Here is a 14,426-nt window from a genome sequence, read left to right as displayed (position 1 = left end):
TTATTAACAGCAGCTGAGAGCTACAAGAACATTTGAACAGTTTCTTCTTAGTTTATTCTCAGGTGGGTGTAGTGTGAAGAGTTTTTTCACCCTAATTCCAGAGAGAAAAACAAAAATCTCACTTACCTCTAATTTGAAAATATCCATCTGTGGGATGTCTTCCTCCATCACAACACAACAAACATGAATGTAACCTCGCAGCACTATAAAAATTAATCACCTTCCAGCTTTCCAGAACACACCTTGTTCATGGCAGACTCGTTATAGCAGGAAAAGCACAGGTGAAACGAATTTTGTTAACGATGGCTCTTTTACATCAAGTCTCGCACTAAACTTTGACTGTGAGTGCACAATACTAGGAACCTGAAACATTAATTTTACAGTCACAAGTGTTTGTTTTTGTTTTGTTTTGCAGACTGTCTCACAGCCTCAGTGTGGCTGTGTTCTGCTATTGAACTAGCAAGGTAGAACAGAATGAGGCTGAGAACACCATGTGCAGGCAGTTTTGGAATGAAATGAGAACAAAGAAACTTTTTTTTTTGTAACGGAGATGTTTATTTAGACAACTGAATGCATGCCAGAAAGAACTGTGTTACAGCAGGGGTAACTTTCAGCTCTCTCGCTTTTCTAACTCTGAGGGAGAGACCCAAATTAGGGACACACCAAACTTTTTGAAGTGTTGGTACAGGACACTATCTGCTCTAATTTATTGCATTGACACATTACTCTTGTCATGTATTAAGGGGACAGGGAAGACAGGGGGTACCATTGTTGAATCGGAGATTAAGGAACTTGGATCTCAAACAGCTTTGGCCAGAGTATCATGAGTTGTTAATATCACTGTTTTGGCAAAAGGACAAAAATTAATTCACACCTTGGTTTAAGGGAACTTTACCTCTCACACAAAACACATAAAGACACGATAAAAAAGATGCACTTACTGTAGGTAGCATTCACATGCAGTATAACGTGTCTTCTCCTCAGACTAGATTTAACATTTTTCTCCACTATTTCTTACAGAGATTCACAGCTAAGGTTTTTCAGTTTGGGGAAATTATCTTACACATAATGGCTACTCGATGAATAAAAGACATGTTGGATGGATCTGGGAGAAAGGAAAACGTAATAAAATGATCCGTTATGAAAGGCAAAAGAGACAAAATTGTGCTTATCGTTGGTGGGATCTCTGTCAGAAATTTGGTTAATGACATAAACCCCTTTACTTAATTCACTTTCAAACCTTATATCCCCAAAAAGGGACTCCGTGATACAATTTCAGTCAGTTGGTCCATCAAAGTTTTCTTAGTTGCTGTTGCCATTGTTTCTCCAATATATTGATGAGCCAAAAATACCATAATATCAAAAATAAATGCAACCCTTTCACAAAACAATGAGCAATAAATAATAATCAAGTGGTGTTCTTGTACTGTATATGTACTGTATATACACAGAGAGTTAAGTTTGTTGTATATATGTACACAAAACAAGTGGCAGTCTATTTCAGACTGGGTTTTTAGTATAGTCTACAACTGGAATTTGTGCCCAGATCTATAAATCCCAGCAAAAGCAACAACATAATAACTTACACAGAATCCTCGGGAGCAGAAGGGATAATGCACAATCAGACTACGATGTTGCTTGTAATTTTTGCCCCCAAAAATAGAACCACTGGTTTGGAAAGGAAAGAAAATATAAAAGAAACATGTAACATTTTTTTTTAGGTAGGGTGTAAAAAAAAAAAAAAGAAAAAAAAGAAAAAAAAAAAGCCTCTAGAATTCCATAAAATAACTAGCTTATTAAAACATTGATTGACAACAACATGCACAATGCTTTCCCAGCTTCAGGTGGAGAGGGTTGCGATGAAGCACTTTCTCAGCATGACTTTGCAGTTTTTGCATGTACTAATGCTTCTGTTTGTTTTTAAACAACGAGTGGGCCACTGGTGCAAGCTGTGCACACCTGGAGGTGCAACCCTTTCCTGTTCCTCCTTTCAGTGTGCTGTTGTTTGTATTGACTTGAAAGACTAGACGGAAGGTTCTTTAGTCCTCCTTCAAAATAAGAGTTCTTTTTAATCTATTTCCATGTACACTATCTTGCAGTTCACATGCTCAGGTCAAAGAGGGCAGCAGGTTGCAATGAATTAATCATTTCTGCTTCCTTAAATGTCCGTGTATCTATTAATGTCTCCACAACTGTCCTGTCAGCATATTAAGTTCATCTGCTCACCAACGAACAACTCACTCAACGTTTTCATCCCAGTCTTATTTTAGTAGCTTATGTACAGGAGGTTGAAGTGTCTGCCAGGCAGTATCCCAGGCAACCTGCCATATCCTCACACATTTACAGTATGCTTTCCAGTTTGTCCGTCCTCTGTTCATCTTCACAGGTTATCTGCATTTGTGTATGAGTCTTTGAATGAGAGCTTTATTGTTGTTACATGTGTGCAGTTCATGTATTTCTACCTAAAAACTGTGTTTGATGTTTTTTTTCTCTTTTTTTGTTCTGGCTGTTGTTATGGAGAGGTCACTGAATCATACATTGGATACACAATCTATAGAATGCGTTTGTGTGTATACAGTATGTGTGGATGCATTTGGTTTGTGCTCGTGTGTGTACATCTGGTTGCATGTGTGCATCTCTGTGCTTCTTTTCAAACACTACGTGGAGGTCTTTGAAGCTCGTGGGTTCTCCTGTTACGTCCCTTCTTATTTTCCTGCATTCGTCTCCACTTGGCCGTGTGCTGGCCGCTCGCCCGAGATCCCCCCACGGCCTGAGAACCAGACAGGCTACCCTGCCCCCTCTGGCTGCTTTGTGTCTTCGGGTTGTTGTTGGGTGCCTGGCCACTCAACATACCTAGATTTGATTGACCCTTCTGGGTATTCTGGCCCCGTGCCGCCCCTTCCACTGTTGGAGCTCCAGCCTGAAGCCATGACCTGCTCTGTGGTGGACTGGCTTGCTGCTTCTGAGCATTGGGAGCCAAAGCTTTAGGCCGTAATGCAGAACCGCCAGTGCTGTCAGGTTTACCCTGACCATTGCCGTTGGGCGCCTTCACCCTCTTCTGTTTGCGCTCTTTCTTCCAAACTCGATCACAAAACTCCTCCACGCTGTTGAGGTCTGGGTGGTCCAAGAGAGACAGGAAATCTCTGTACCACAGCCTGTGCTTTGCAGAGTGACCTACACCGCCTCCTGTGCCAGGAATTCCAGGAAGGATGTCGCCCAGTCTCTGGGTGGGGATGACCTGGAGGTTGAGGCGCAGGAGTGGCTGAATAAAGCCGTGCTCAACAGCCTGGCAGTGGTAGATACCTGTGTCAGACTGAGTCAGACTGCGTATGAGCAGACCCTGGTCCGTGCGAAGCACTCTGTCATCTAACTTGATCTGAAAAAGACAGAGTGAAACACAACAAAATAAATAATGGTTGGAAAATTAGAAAAAGGGTAGAAGACATGTTGACCTTACGGACAAATGGGCATGTTCTGTGACTCTGGACCACAGTTTTTTGAACTTTTTGAACAATTCTACAACCCATCACTTCAAGGTACTTTGAGGTTTTGACCACTAGTAAAGCCATGGTGCAATGTTTCAACAAATGTGCACACAAACCAACAGAGGCAGTAAAGAAGAAGACTAGCAAGCTGGCAAAGATGGATGTAAACACTGAACGATTAAAAAAAATTCACAGGGCACCTTTAAGTTTACGTAGACCCGAGTCCACAAATGGTTGAGAAAAGGTTGAGTCTTGGATTGAGCCAAAGGTTCAGCTAAAACTCAGGCTATGTTCAGCACTGCATGAAAAACTGCAGCTATGTGATTTATTTGAATGGGACTACTGTGTTAACTTCCTGATAACTTGTGACAACTTTCTTTCCATATATTATTACAAACTGCTCTGCAGAGTTTTTGGTGTTGGATAAACTTTCAAACTCATGGATTCATTCTCAAACTGCTCTTTCTGGTTTGTATTTCTTCACCTCCCCTGTGCTTAACCAACACCCTCTGAACGCCCCGGTTAGACAAATATAGCCACATTAGAAACTTGAGCAAAAATACTCTTACATCATGGGGTCAAAAGTCAATCTTAACATCCACAGCCCAAGGTTTCCACCTTCTCTAGGTCATGAAGGTTAAAGGTCAATAGGGTCATAGGTTATAACATGATAACAGAGCAGGAAAGGCGTGGCCCCTGGCAGAGAGATGATGTTTTGTCTGCAGAAGTCTAATTAGTGTAAAATAGATACTATAGATACCACAGTCTAAATTGGGCTGTGTGAGTTGCGCCCTGCAATTTACACATTCTCTAACATGCTGCAAGTCAGGAATAACATAAGAAATGCACACACACCTCATGCTTTCGATCGTCGTTGGGCTTCTGCAGCTGCCAGTAGATGAGCGCCCTCTGAGACTTGGGGCTGCACTCTAGAAACATGCTGCTGTTCTCCACACCGAACACACTCCTGTCCTCCACGCTGCCGCTTAAGCCTTCCACGTCGTCTACTCAGACCGAAACACACAGAAAGAAGATTGAGACGTGTGTGAAAGAAGAGGGGAGAGTGCTGGTGTGTGTGTGTGTGTGTGAAGTCATTAAGGTACCATGATGCTGAAGGTCAGAGCACTGAGAGAGAGGGTCTCCGTTTCTGATGTCCTGTCGTCTGGTTCGCCTGGGAAGAAATGTTGCAATTAAATTTAAGTATACTGACAACACATGTTCTACAATATAGACCAGAAATGCACTGATCACATATTCTGTTCTCTGTACTGTTTAATTTCAACCACTAGGGGGCACTGTTACCCAACACTAGTCCACATTGAGCTTTACTCACATCTCAGGAATAGAAATGTGTATTTATTCAACCTTCACTCTACTGTTAAATCACATGCGTGAAAAAAAACTAAACCCTGGAAGAATGTAAGAAACATAAACCTGCCAAGCAATGAAACTGCGTGCCTCATTGCCTTCTGATGAGCCGTTTTTATGAAACACATACAATATTATTTTGCCCTTGAAAAGCCTCGCAAAAGCAGGCCCGCTCTTTGTCCTCTCGATGTGAAAGTCCACTATGTCATTCAGCTTTTTTATTTTTTTTATTTTATTTTTTTACTGCGGATGTGAGGAGTTTCCATAGCCTGGCCTCATTGACTAACTGCGACTGTGTCTCCCCTGTTCCTAGTTGTCATGGTTTAAAATGTCTGACGGATGCTGTAAAAAATCAAGCAGGAAGAGATGGGGTAAGCCAAAGGTGAGACGAGGGCTGGAAAGAAGGAAATAAAGTAGGTGGAGGGAAAATGTGGAACCATTATAGGTAGAAAAGAAACAGATGAAGTGAAATTCTGCGAACAACATATGGCTACTTTCATCCTCCCTTCCTCGCTTATATATACCACACATATTTAGATACTCATCTCTGTCTCTTTCTCACACATGTCTCTGTACATTCTCGTCTCTTTGGTTGTCTGAGCACGTGCGGGGATGGGTGTCTGGTTCCCTTTCTGGGAGAGGGAAAATATTTGTAGTGTAGAGCAGAGAGGAGCCGGTCCTGGCCTTAACCACGGGGTGTGCCACCTCGTCTGCAACCCTGCCAAGCTGGAGTATACCCGCTGGCCTACTTCTGCTAGTGTGAGAAGTTCTGGATGAATGAAATGCAGGGGTGTAGTGCTATGTGTGTGTTGTGTGTGTGTGTGTGTGTGTGTGTGTGTGTGTGTGTGTGTGTAAATGTGTGTGTGAGGGCTGTAGTGGTCAGCCTAATCCCGCTGGATTCAGCAGAGGGTAATTTGAGGGTGTGTATGTTCATACCTCCTGGCTGCGGGGTGAAGCGGTCAGACAGCTCCTGTTGGCTATAATTTAGTGTGTATGTGTGCTTGTGTAGGTGTATGTTCATGTATGTCTCTATATGTATGTGTGTGCATCTTTGCCATAAGGTGACAGGATCATAACTCAGAACAACTGTTACTGGCAGGAGTTGTAAGCCAGGTTGTTATACCTCTTGGAACCTTTTGCGTACTTAGCATGTGCGTATTTAATGACTGTATTTTGTGCCTGTGTATTATTCCTACTCCAGATTACTTCCACGTTTAGATGTTTTGGCATGTACCGTGCATTCGTGTACATTTTTTTGGACGGGATGCACTTGCTAATAGGCCAGTGGAGGTCTGAGGTTGGATTAACAAGGTTGCATGATGAAAAAGCCCTTGAGCAAAGTCTTTAAAGCCAGTTGCAACAGCAGAGTGCAGGTGTACTGATAAGTCCCAGGTGTGACTGCCTGTGACGGCATTAATACAAAGGCAGAATGTTGCTGAAAAGAGGCACACAGGCTTAGCTAACCCTGAATAAACCCAGATAAAGAGGTTACAGAACAGTGTTTAATGTGTGTCAGCTCCTACCTCTTGGCGGTAGGAAAGTATCTTGAGCATTCGGTGCCGTCCCAGGCGCAATAAGGGTCTCTGGCCAGGCAGCACTCAGCGCAAGCTTTCCCATACACCTCGCAACGGTGTAAAGACATCTGTGATACACCCAGTGACGAGCCAAGGTACAGCTGTTGCTGTGGGAGCCAAAGAAACAGCAAGGATTTAAAAACTGACTGGTCCTGTGTGGCTCAGTTAGAGAGGTTGTGAAAAGAAGGTGCTTGTGGGTTTGGTTCTCTGTAGGCACATTACATATCTTCGTTTTTGGTTATCAGCGTTTGCTTAAAGGCCCACAAGTTCACACTTTTTTGTTTCCCTTGGATTTGTTAGCCTTGTCAACAACTCTTGGAAGAATTATAACATGTGAAAACAGGTTTTTACCTGCTTGGTGGACAGCTCCATTGCAGTAATGGGGGTGGGCTCCTGTACAAAGCAAATACAGCCTGTTTAACACCACATCTATAGAGCTATGCTAGTTTTATAATGTAGCCACGATGTCAGCATCATAAATTGTTATTAACACTCAATTTTCAATGTCATACCCTGAAGACAGTCATCTCCTCCAGTACCACCTCTTCCAGGTCATGCCAGCTCTCTCTGGGGATTGTCACCACCTTCAGCACTGTTCCCATATCTGAAAGACCACAGACATACAGGGCGTGTATATACAAGCCTATTTTGATAACATATGAACATACAGTATGTGTTTGTTCAGTGAAAGGTTTGTTTGTGTTTAACTGGATTAGGAAATGAAATGAAATGCATGAAATAAAAGAAATTGTAATTTATCTGTGTTTATTTGAAAACATAATTATAGTTTCTGGTGAACTATCAAATCTTATCTTCTCTCTGTTTTTCCCTTCATATTTCAAGAGAACCTCATTAACTGTAAAGTATGGTGGCAACAGGAAACAACAACTTAACAAAATATGATCCAGATTAAAACTAAACGGACTATTTTTGACTAAAAATTGGTAAAAAAAAAAAAAAAAAAAAAAAATGCCAACAATCAATTTCAAATACTATGTAACTATGACTCATCTGAATCATTTCTTAGAAATGTTCTTCTAGAAAAGAAAAAAGCTTCTTGAGGACCAGCCTGGCATCAAAAATAAACGTTGAAACACAAAGCAAAAGGCAAACTGTAAGAAGTTGAGTACCTGTGCCGATGAACATGACATCATACTGTCCGTCCTCCGCCTCCACTCTGTCCACCACTAGCTGGGAGAACTGGTAGTCCACATCTGTCCTCACCATGATGGGACGCCCCCCTATCGGGTGCACCGGGTTGTACATGGCTGGGTGCCCCCTGGCAAAAGTGATGACATCATCTGGAAGGTCCTTGGTGGAATCGAAACCGCCAAATGTCTTACTGGGACACTGAGAATGACAGCAAAATGACAGACAGGTAAGGTTAAGCATTAATGTGAATCAGTGTTATGTGTATTTGGTGTCATGGAAATGTTCACTGGTTGTAAATGTACTGCTTTTGTGAACAACTGTTTATGTGTAAGCTCACCGTGCCGGGGCGAGGGTAGGGCACCCTCCCTTGGAAGGGCACCCACTGGTAGTTGGGTCCGTCTCTGTGGGCATAGGGACCCAGGAAAACTCGTCTGATGTCTGCCATGTTGTACATACACACCGCTGAGCCTTTAAAGATGTTACTGTGGAGGGAAAGAGAGAGAAATGGAGAAGGGGTGAGATACCAAAAGAAAAAGAGTTTAAGTACAAGAGAGGTTGGGAGGGAGGGAGGGAGAGGGCTGTGAAATAAAGAAGGATGACTGAGACAAACAAAGGGGATTTATAAATGATCGGTCACAAGACAGGGATTAGGAGCTTGTGAAATACTGAAGAAAGACAACAAAATGACCCTTCATCGCACAAAGACAGCGGGGAGCAAGGTTGTCATTACCTAAGTACAGGAATGACAGATTGGAACTCCTCTCTGATTGCTTCCAGCCTCTTGAGAACAGACAGGAATTTGGGCGCCGCACCAACAAAACAGGAGACCTGGTTGAGAGCATATTTGAAATCTCCTCCAGTATTTTTGCGAGTGCTTGCTCGAGCCAGATGGGTGGGTTTTTCTTTCACTAGCCAGACAAGGTCCAACGCAGGGCAAGGTCAATCAATCATGCAAAAATAAGGGAAATGATGTGGATTTTATTTCAATTCATGCTCCGTCCCGGGTCGTCCAAAAGACAGCTATTTGAGTTATGACTCATTTGAGGGGAGAATCTGGGTGTTCCACGTAAATAATCCAAGAAATATATTCCACAAGAGTTATTGAAATATTCATATGGAGATTAGGACAAAGTGAGATGGCTGTTTGCTCTGAGCAAAATCAAGAATAAAACCCCTGACTGTATGAGGAGATTTCATAGATTATAGATGTTCAAAACTAATCGCAACTTCAGTCATCCACTTTCCAAGTGTCACTTTTTACAGTTGGCAGATTTTCATTTGGACAGCAAATCTCTTGCATTCGCAGGAACCAAATGCTTCAGTAAGATTCGGGACATTCTTTGTCTTGCTGACTGCGATGGGAAGTTGTATCAGACTAATTAGGGATGTGGCTGGCATACACACAGCCGACAGTACTCACCAAAGCATGGAAGATGAATGGATTAGCATTTGAAAATGTTAATTACAGAGAAATTCAATTAACTCCGGGGGCAAAAAAAGAGACACTCCTATATCTGTGCTTATGAAGGAGGGTGAACATGTGTTTGTGCAGATACACACAGTTTGAGAGAGTGAGAGAGAGAGAGAGGCACACAAATTCGGTCAACCCCAGAAAAAAATGCACATGCATACACATGCACACACACACACACAAATAGGGGTACAATCAAACATTGATCTGTCAGTGGCAGCTTCTTTGTGCCTCATTAAGCAGTGATATTAAAAGCCGGTCCCTCTGAATCTCTGCTCTATTCATCTCTGAAAACCGACCACTTAGAAAACCAATTAAACCACTCTAATTCCTCAATGCCCTATAATTGAATTTTAAAGCATGCATGTGTGTGCGTGTTTGTGCGTGTGTGCGGGCGGGCACACGTGTGGGTATGTAGGTGTACGCCCACCACCCTGCACCGACCTCTTGTTCTGAATACATTCCAGAGAGCTGAAAAAAGGCCATACGGGCCTGCTGATGCGAGGCGCCCGTCACTATGCGTTAGCTTGCGCCGCCATTCTATTCAGCCTGTCTTATCATTAGCGGTGATTGATGGTGCTTGTCCTCCTTTCAAAGCGGTTTAGAGACACTACTGGACACAAAATACCCCCTCCTCCTTCCCAAATGCAAATTCATCATCATCATGATAAGTGCCACCATCTGTGCCATTTCAACTCACTTATCTGCCTTGGCCTGCGCCTTCACCTCTCCGCATGCTTCAATAGAGCCACACCCGGCCTCTGAAAACCCCATTCAATGCTGGGGCGGCGGCCAGGGGAGAGACGTGCGTTCCTGCTGAGTGAATATCGTGTTTCTCTCGCTCCCTCCTGCTCCATAATCTGATTTCCCTACAAGCCTCTGCCAGGGTTTCAATGAAAAAAAGAGGACAGGTAACGGGGGGAATGGGGAATCGGCTAAAAGCAATCTCCAACCTGAGTGGAGGCGAGGGGAGCCATATGAAGGAAAAGCAACCGTAAGACACCTGTAAGTGGATTATGGGACTGTCTGGGAATTTGGCAGGGGCCATGCTCGGTCGCTTGCATTTTGCTGTGTCATTTAGAATGGTAAGGAAATTACAGATAAAGGGATGGAACGAAAGATGTGAAAGGGAGGAATTCTTGAAAGGAAATATGAAGCGTGTGTGTTTTTCAAATACAGAGGAAATAACTTGTCCAGGGCGGTTGCCGGTTGAATATATATCAGCTCCTTCTAGTCTCCTAGCAACAAATCAACAAAACAAATATGATACTACGAGTGTCTGTCGAGCTACTTGAGTATATGAGCCCCTGTGCACACATTTAGGAAGGTCATTGTGAAAAGATCTGGATGGGATTGTACCTGGATGTGGTGAATACAGCGTAGATAACTGGATTCTTTGGGTCCTTGGAGCTCATGAGAAACACGTCCTCTGAAAATAAAAAAGAGGAGTGGGTGAAGGTGAAGCTTTTTGAAGAGGAGCCAAGTCCTTTCTCCGCACACAAATAAAGAACACACACTTACGTAGCTCATCAAAGTGTGTATCAATGCCGTTGACCCCTGGGACTGAACACATTAGCCGGGCCTTGAGGAAAGTGGTCCACTTGTTCACCAGACTCCTGTGACCTCCCATATCGTTCTGTAACATCATCACATTTGTGTAAGCTTTCACATGAATATATCTCTGTGAGAGAAAGTCTAAATACAAGAAATAAAGAGTATTTCCATTGCTTAAGAGTAAACTATGCAAAGCATTTTGTTGTGTGTGTGTTGTTACCTTACACAGTTGTCCAATCCTGGCGATGGTAGCCTTCCCAGTGTGCTCTCCATCCATTGCGTTCTCTTTGAAAAACAGGAAGATCTTGTCGTCTTCGGGGTTGTCACTCTCTGGGATCAGGTGTACGCCGACGAACCTGGGGTCTAGAGGAACAAATAAAACGAATAAAGCAGAATACAGCGAATCACACACACACTCATACACAAACGTAAATTTTACGATCCAACCTCTGTCCCAATGACAAGCCTTTCACCCCTGTTTTACACCTCCAAAACCAATCCCCCATGATATTCTCCAGTCACGGCTCAGTTATAACAGCCATTCACTTTACACCCTGGTGTTATAATATCTGACTTTACCCTAAGCGAGCGCTCCAAGTCCAAATCCCACATAACCCCCTTCTCTAGACCACATCCTCGCAAACACACATGGCTCTGATTGTCCCCAGTAACACATGAATAAATTTATCTCAACTTTAAGCGCGAGAGGAAATCAAAGCTAAACGGGCAGGCCGAGGCCTTGGGGCTGAGATATGTCTTGCCTGTAAGGGGCATAGGGACTGAGGAAAAGTGGCCGCAGTCACTGAGGCGTCGTCACGCGTAAAACGAGCCTGTGTCTGAAAGCTCAGGGGTTAGCTGGAGAGAAACAAGCAGTGCCATGTTACGCCTCCATGGCCGTTTAGGATATAGAGTAGCTGTGAAAAGGGAGAGTGTGGCCAAAGTGGGAAGCAGATTTATAAGCGCTGTGCGGGTGCGAGACCTCTGGCATGAATCATGTGTACCCCACACACGCTTCATACCTTCGTTGTGAATATGTTCCATTAAATCTGCGCATTAATAAATCCAACTGTGCATGCATTCACATACAAAAACAGGCTGCTGCCAGTACCACCAACCACTGAGGTCACACAATTCATTACATTTAATTTCCAACAAAAGGCCACTTTATTCAGAGGAGCTTTAATCCAACCTACATGAGAGTGAGAGGGCATTAAAAGGTGAAGAGATGTGTAAATAAAATGCATGAATTCAGGCTAGTAAAGCCATTTAACCCTGAATCCCTTTAGAATCATTCCCAAGTTTCTTTCTTGTTACATTTGAGTACCATGTAACCTTGTTGATAAAGGCTCAACAGAATATCCCCATCCCAGTAATCCATGCAATTACAATCCCCCCTTTGTGGAGAAGGAGTTGGATTTTGCAGAATGGATACAATCCCCGGCGTATTTGTTTGAACAAGGTGAAAGATCGATGGGGATTAACGTGGCAACAATGACTTCTCCCTTTTAAATCGCTCTTTATTAATATGTCACAGTAATCAGCACTGCAGAGGCCAGTGTTTGTGATTTTTGATGGTGGAGGGAGGGGGTGGGGTGGGATGGTTGAGGGAAACTGAGAGGAATTTGACTCCACTACAGGAAAACAGCTGAGAGCGGATTAGTTCTGTGGGAAAGAGGGGGAAAAGGATGGCACAGCTTGAGGGAAAGGTTCAAACTGACCTTTTGTGGCTCCCTAAGTCCTCCGCGGTGCCGAAAGATAGCCAGACAGACTGAACAGTCAATAACCAGCACTGCCACGCTAATCTTACTAGCGCAGGCAAATCCAGTGACTTTGTGAATGGGCTCTGATATCTGATGTCTGCACATGAATGGAAATGATTGGAGGCTTGAGGCTTGTGAGAGAATTTAATGCTTCAAAATCTGTTGAAAAGCTCACTGGCAGTCTTTCTCCAGAACTGGCCAATGACATAAGTTTACTTCCACCTTGCAGTGAATAGTTGAGGTATATTGTATGGAGGCCACAAGTGTCCAATTTTACTTTAATGGTTAACTTCCAGTGTTAGCTTGGAGATGCAAATGGCCTCTTAAAAAACCAGTAAAGACAGCATATTTGAGTAGAGTCCAGAGACAACACCCAGTCATATATTAATACCAAATGAAACATGAAACTAGATCGTACAAAACACAGATTAACCTTCACAGGAAAATTGAATTCTTCCAGAATAAAATCCATTTTTTTTTTTTTTTTTTTTACCATTCAGCCATCTTGAATCATGCTGTTCTGTTCTGATTGGATGATGATCTCCCAGGGTACGGAAAATAGCAAAGTCCCTTCCCATGAAATCAGCAGATGTGCCAGAGTACAGTTCTCCATCTGCCAGTGAGAAAGTACAGTTAGGAACAAATGACCAGTTCTGAATTGAATGCACATTTCCTGGAACCAATCGAGGCGGAGATCAAACCCACCGATCAGGAGCGAGGCCGAGAGCATTTTGGGGTCATAGGGGCTTTTCCCGCGGCCATTCTCGAAATGTGAGGCCAGTCGAAAGATGTTGTCCTGTGGTGGAATGGGTCAGAGTTCAACGTGAGGCCAGAGAAAGCCACATTAAGCCTGGCTAAAGGTACATTTATAGCCTGTGTTTCAAATTACAACATATTCTGATTATAGCGCACTACTTTTGGAACGGGATGCACCACAACTTCAGCTAGATATAAGCGATAAGATTTTGATTACAGAACAACAACAGAAACAAAAGGAAATAAAGTAGTGTCAAGCAGAAAAGGAAAAATCACCCTCACTCTTTAAATACATTTAAAAGAAAAGTAACAAAAGAAATATTTAACTCACTCCCTTTTCTTTAAATCAGTTACTGACAACATTGGTTTAAACTAAAGAGAACACATGCAGGGTCTTCTGTACTAAAAACCTGCATGGTGCAAACACTCAACCCCCTCCCCATTGTCGGGCTGCAGAGCCCATGCTGGTACATTGATTAACCTGCAGACCTTTATCAAGATGACTGATTAAACTTTTATGTCGGGGAGAGGTTGTTTCATTTCCGATGGCTGAAGTCCACCCATGTAGTGACCACTTTTTCACACAAAGGAAAACATCGATGAGAAGATAGTCAATGAAGGGGATGAATACTGCTATGCTTGACAGAAAGATTGTGTGTGTGTGTGTGTGTGTGTGTGTGTGTGTGTGTGTGTGTGTGTGTGAGGGATTATACTCAATACAGCTAGTGCAGTTGCAGTACGTACATTTTTTTTTAAAACAGAAACAATATTAGATTTTCCCTCTCATTAGTTTACACCAGCACTGGTGTCACATTTTATGACTTCTTAATGAATGCTCCATTGAAATCTAAATTACCTTTTGCATATATATAACTGATTAAAAACCCACAACATTTGGTTAACTAACATTAATGCACCAAATGTATTACCTCTGCCCTCTTGCCCATTTCCAGATAAGCACAGATGGGGTGGAAGGCTCCTGTGCCGCAGATGTACAGGTGGGTCTGGTTGTATGATTGAAGGACCCGGATGAAGTTAGAACACTCTTTCTGAAAAAGAAATGAGACAAGGACCATAAAAAAAAAACATATTTCTGGATAATTCTATACAGAGACAGCTGTTAAAGACATTTAAATACATTTGCGTGCAATACCTGTCCCTACCTGTCACAGTATATTACACAGCCTCGCAAAGCATATGAAACCTCTGTGAAAAAATGTGCATATGTTAGCAGGAGCCTCCACGCTGCCAATTCTTCCCTTCATATCGTAAAGTTTAAATTAAGTTTATCCTTTATTAAAATAAA

General features: G+C 42.9%; 1 protein-coding gene across 1 annotated transcript in view; it reads right to left on the bottom strand.

The window, feature by feature from the left end:
• Nucleotides 1-531: 531 nt before the first annotated feature.
• The window catches only part of sema3aa (sema domain, immunoglobulin domain (Ig), short basic domain, secreted, (semaphorin) 3Aa), a 32,646-nt gene continuing 18,751 nt past the window's right edge, over nt 532-14,426 (bottom strand). The window contains exons 4-17 of the mRNA XM_056367762.1: nt 14,050-14,169; nt 13,070-13,160; nt 12,858-12,977; nt 10,825-10,967; nt 10,572-10,686; nt 10,410-10,479; nt 7,917-8,061; nt 7,558-7,777; nt 6,940-7,031; nt 6,779-6,820; nt 6,377-6,534; nt 4,589-4,656; nt 4,341-4,489; nt 532-3,376 (exon numbers count right to left, since the gene is read on the bottom strand). Of these exons, the coding sequence (XP_056223737.1) occupies nt 2,651-3,376; nt 4,341-4,489; nt 4,589-4,656; nt 6,377-6,534; nt 6,779-6,820; nt 6,940-7,031; nt 7,558-7,777; nt 7,917-8,061; nt 10,410-10,479; nt 10,572-10,686; nt 10,825-10,967; nt 12,858-12,977; nt 13,070-13,160; nt 14,050-14,169 (2,259 nt within the window). The 3' untranslated portion in view covers nt 532-2,650. The remainder of the gene's footprint in view (nt 3,377-4,340; nt 4,490-4,588; nt 4,657-6,376; nt 6,535-6,778; nt 6,821-6,939; nt 7,032-7,557; nt 7,778-7,916; nt 8,062-10,409; nt 10,480-10,571; nt 10,687-10,824; nt 10,968-12,857; nt 12,978-13,069; nt 13,161-14,049; nt 14,170-14,426) is intronic.

Source organism: Seriola aureovittata, chromosome 22 (assembly GCF_021018895.1).
Source record: "Seriola aureovittata isolate HTS-2021-v1 ecotype China chromosome 22, ASM2101889v1, whole genome shotgun sequence".
Lineage (NCBI taxonomy): Eukaryota > Metazoa > Chordata > Actinopteri > Carangiformes > Carangidae > Seriola > Seriola aureovittata.
Note: the sequence above shows the minus strand (reverse complement) of the source record. Positions and strands in the feature narration are given on the sequence as shown.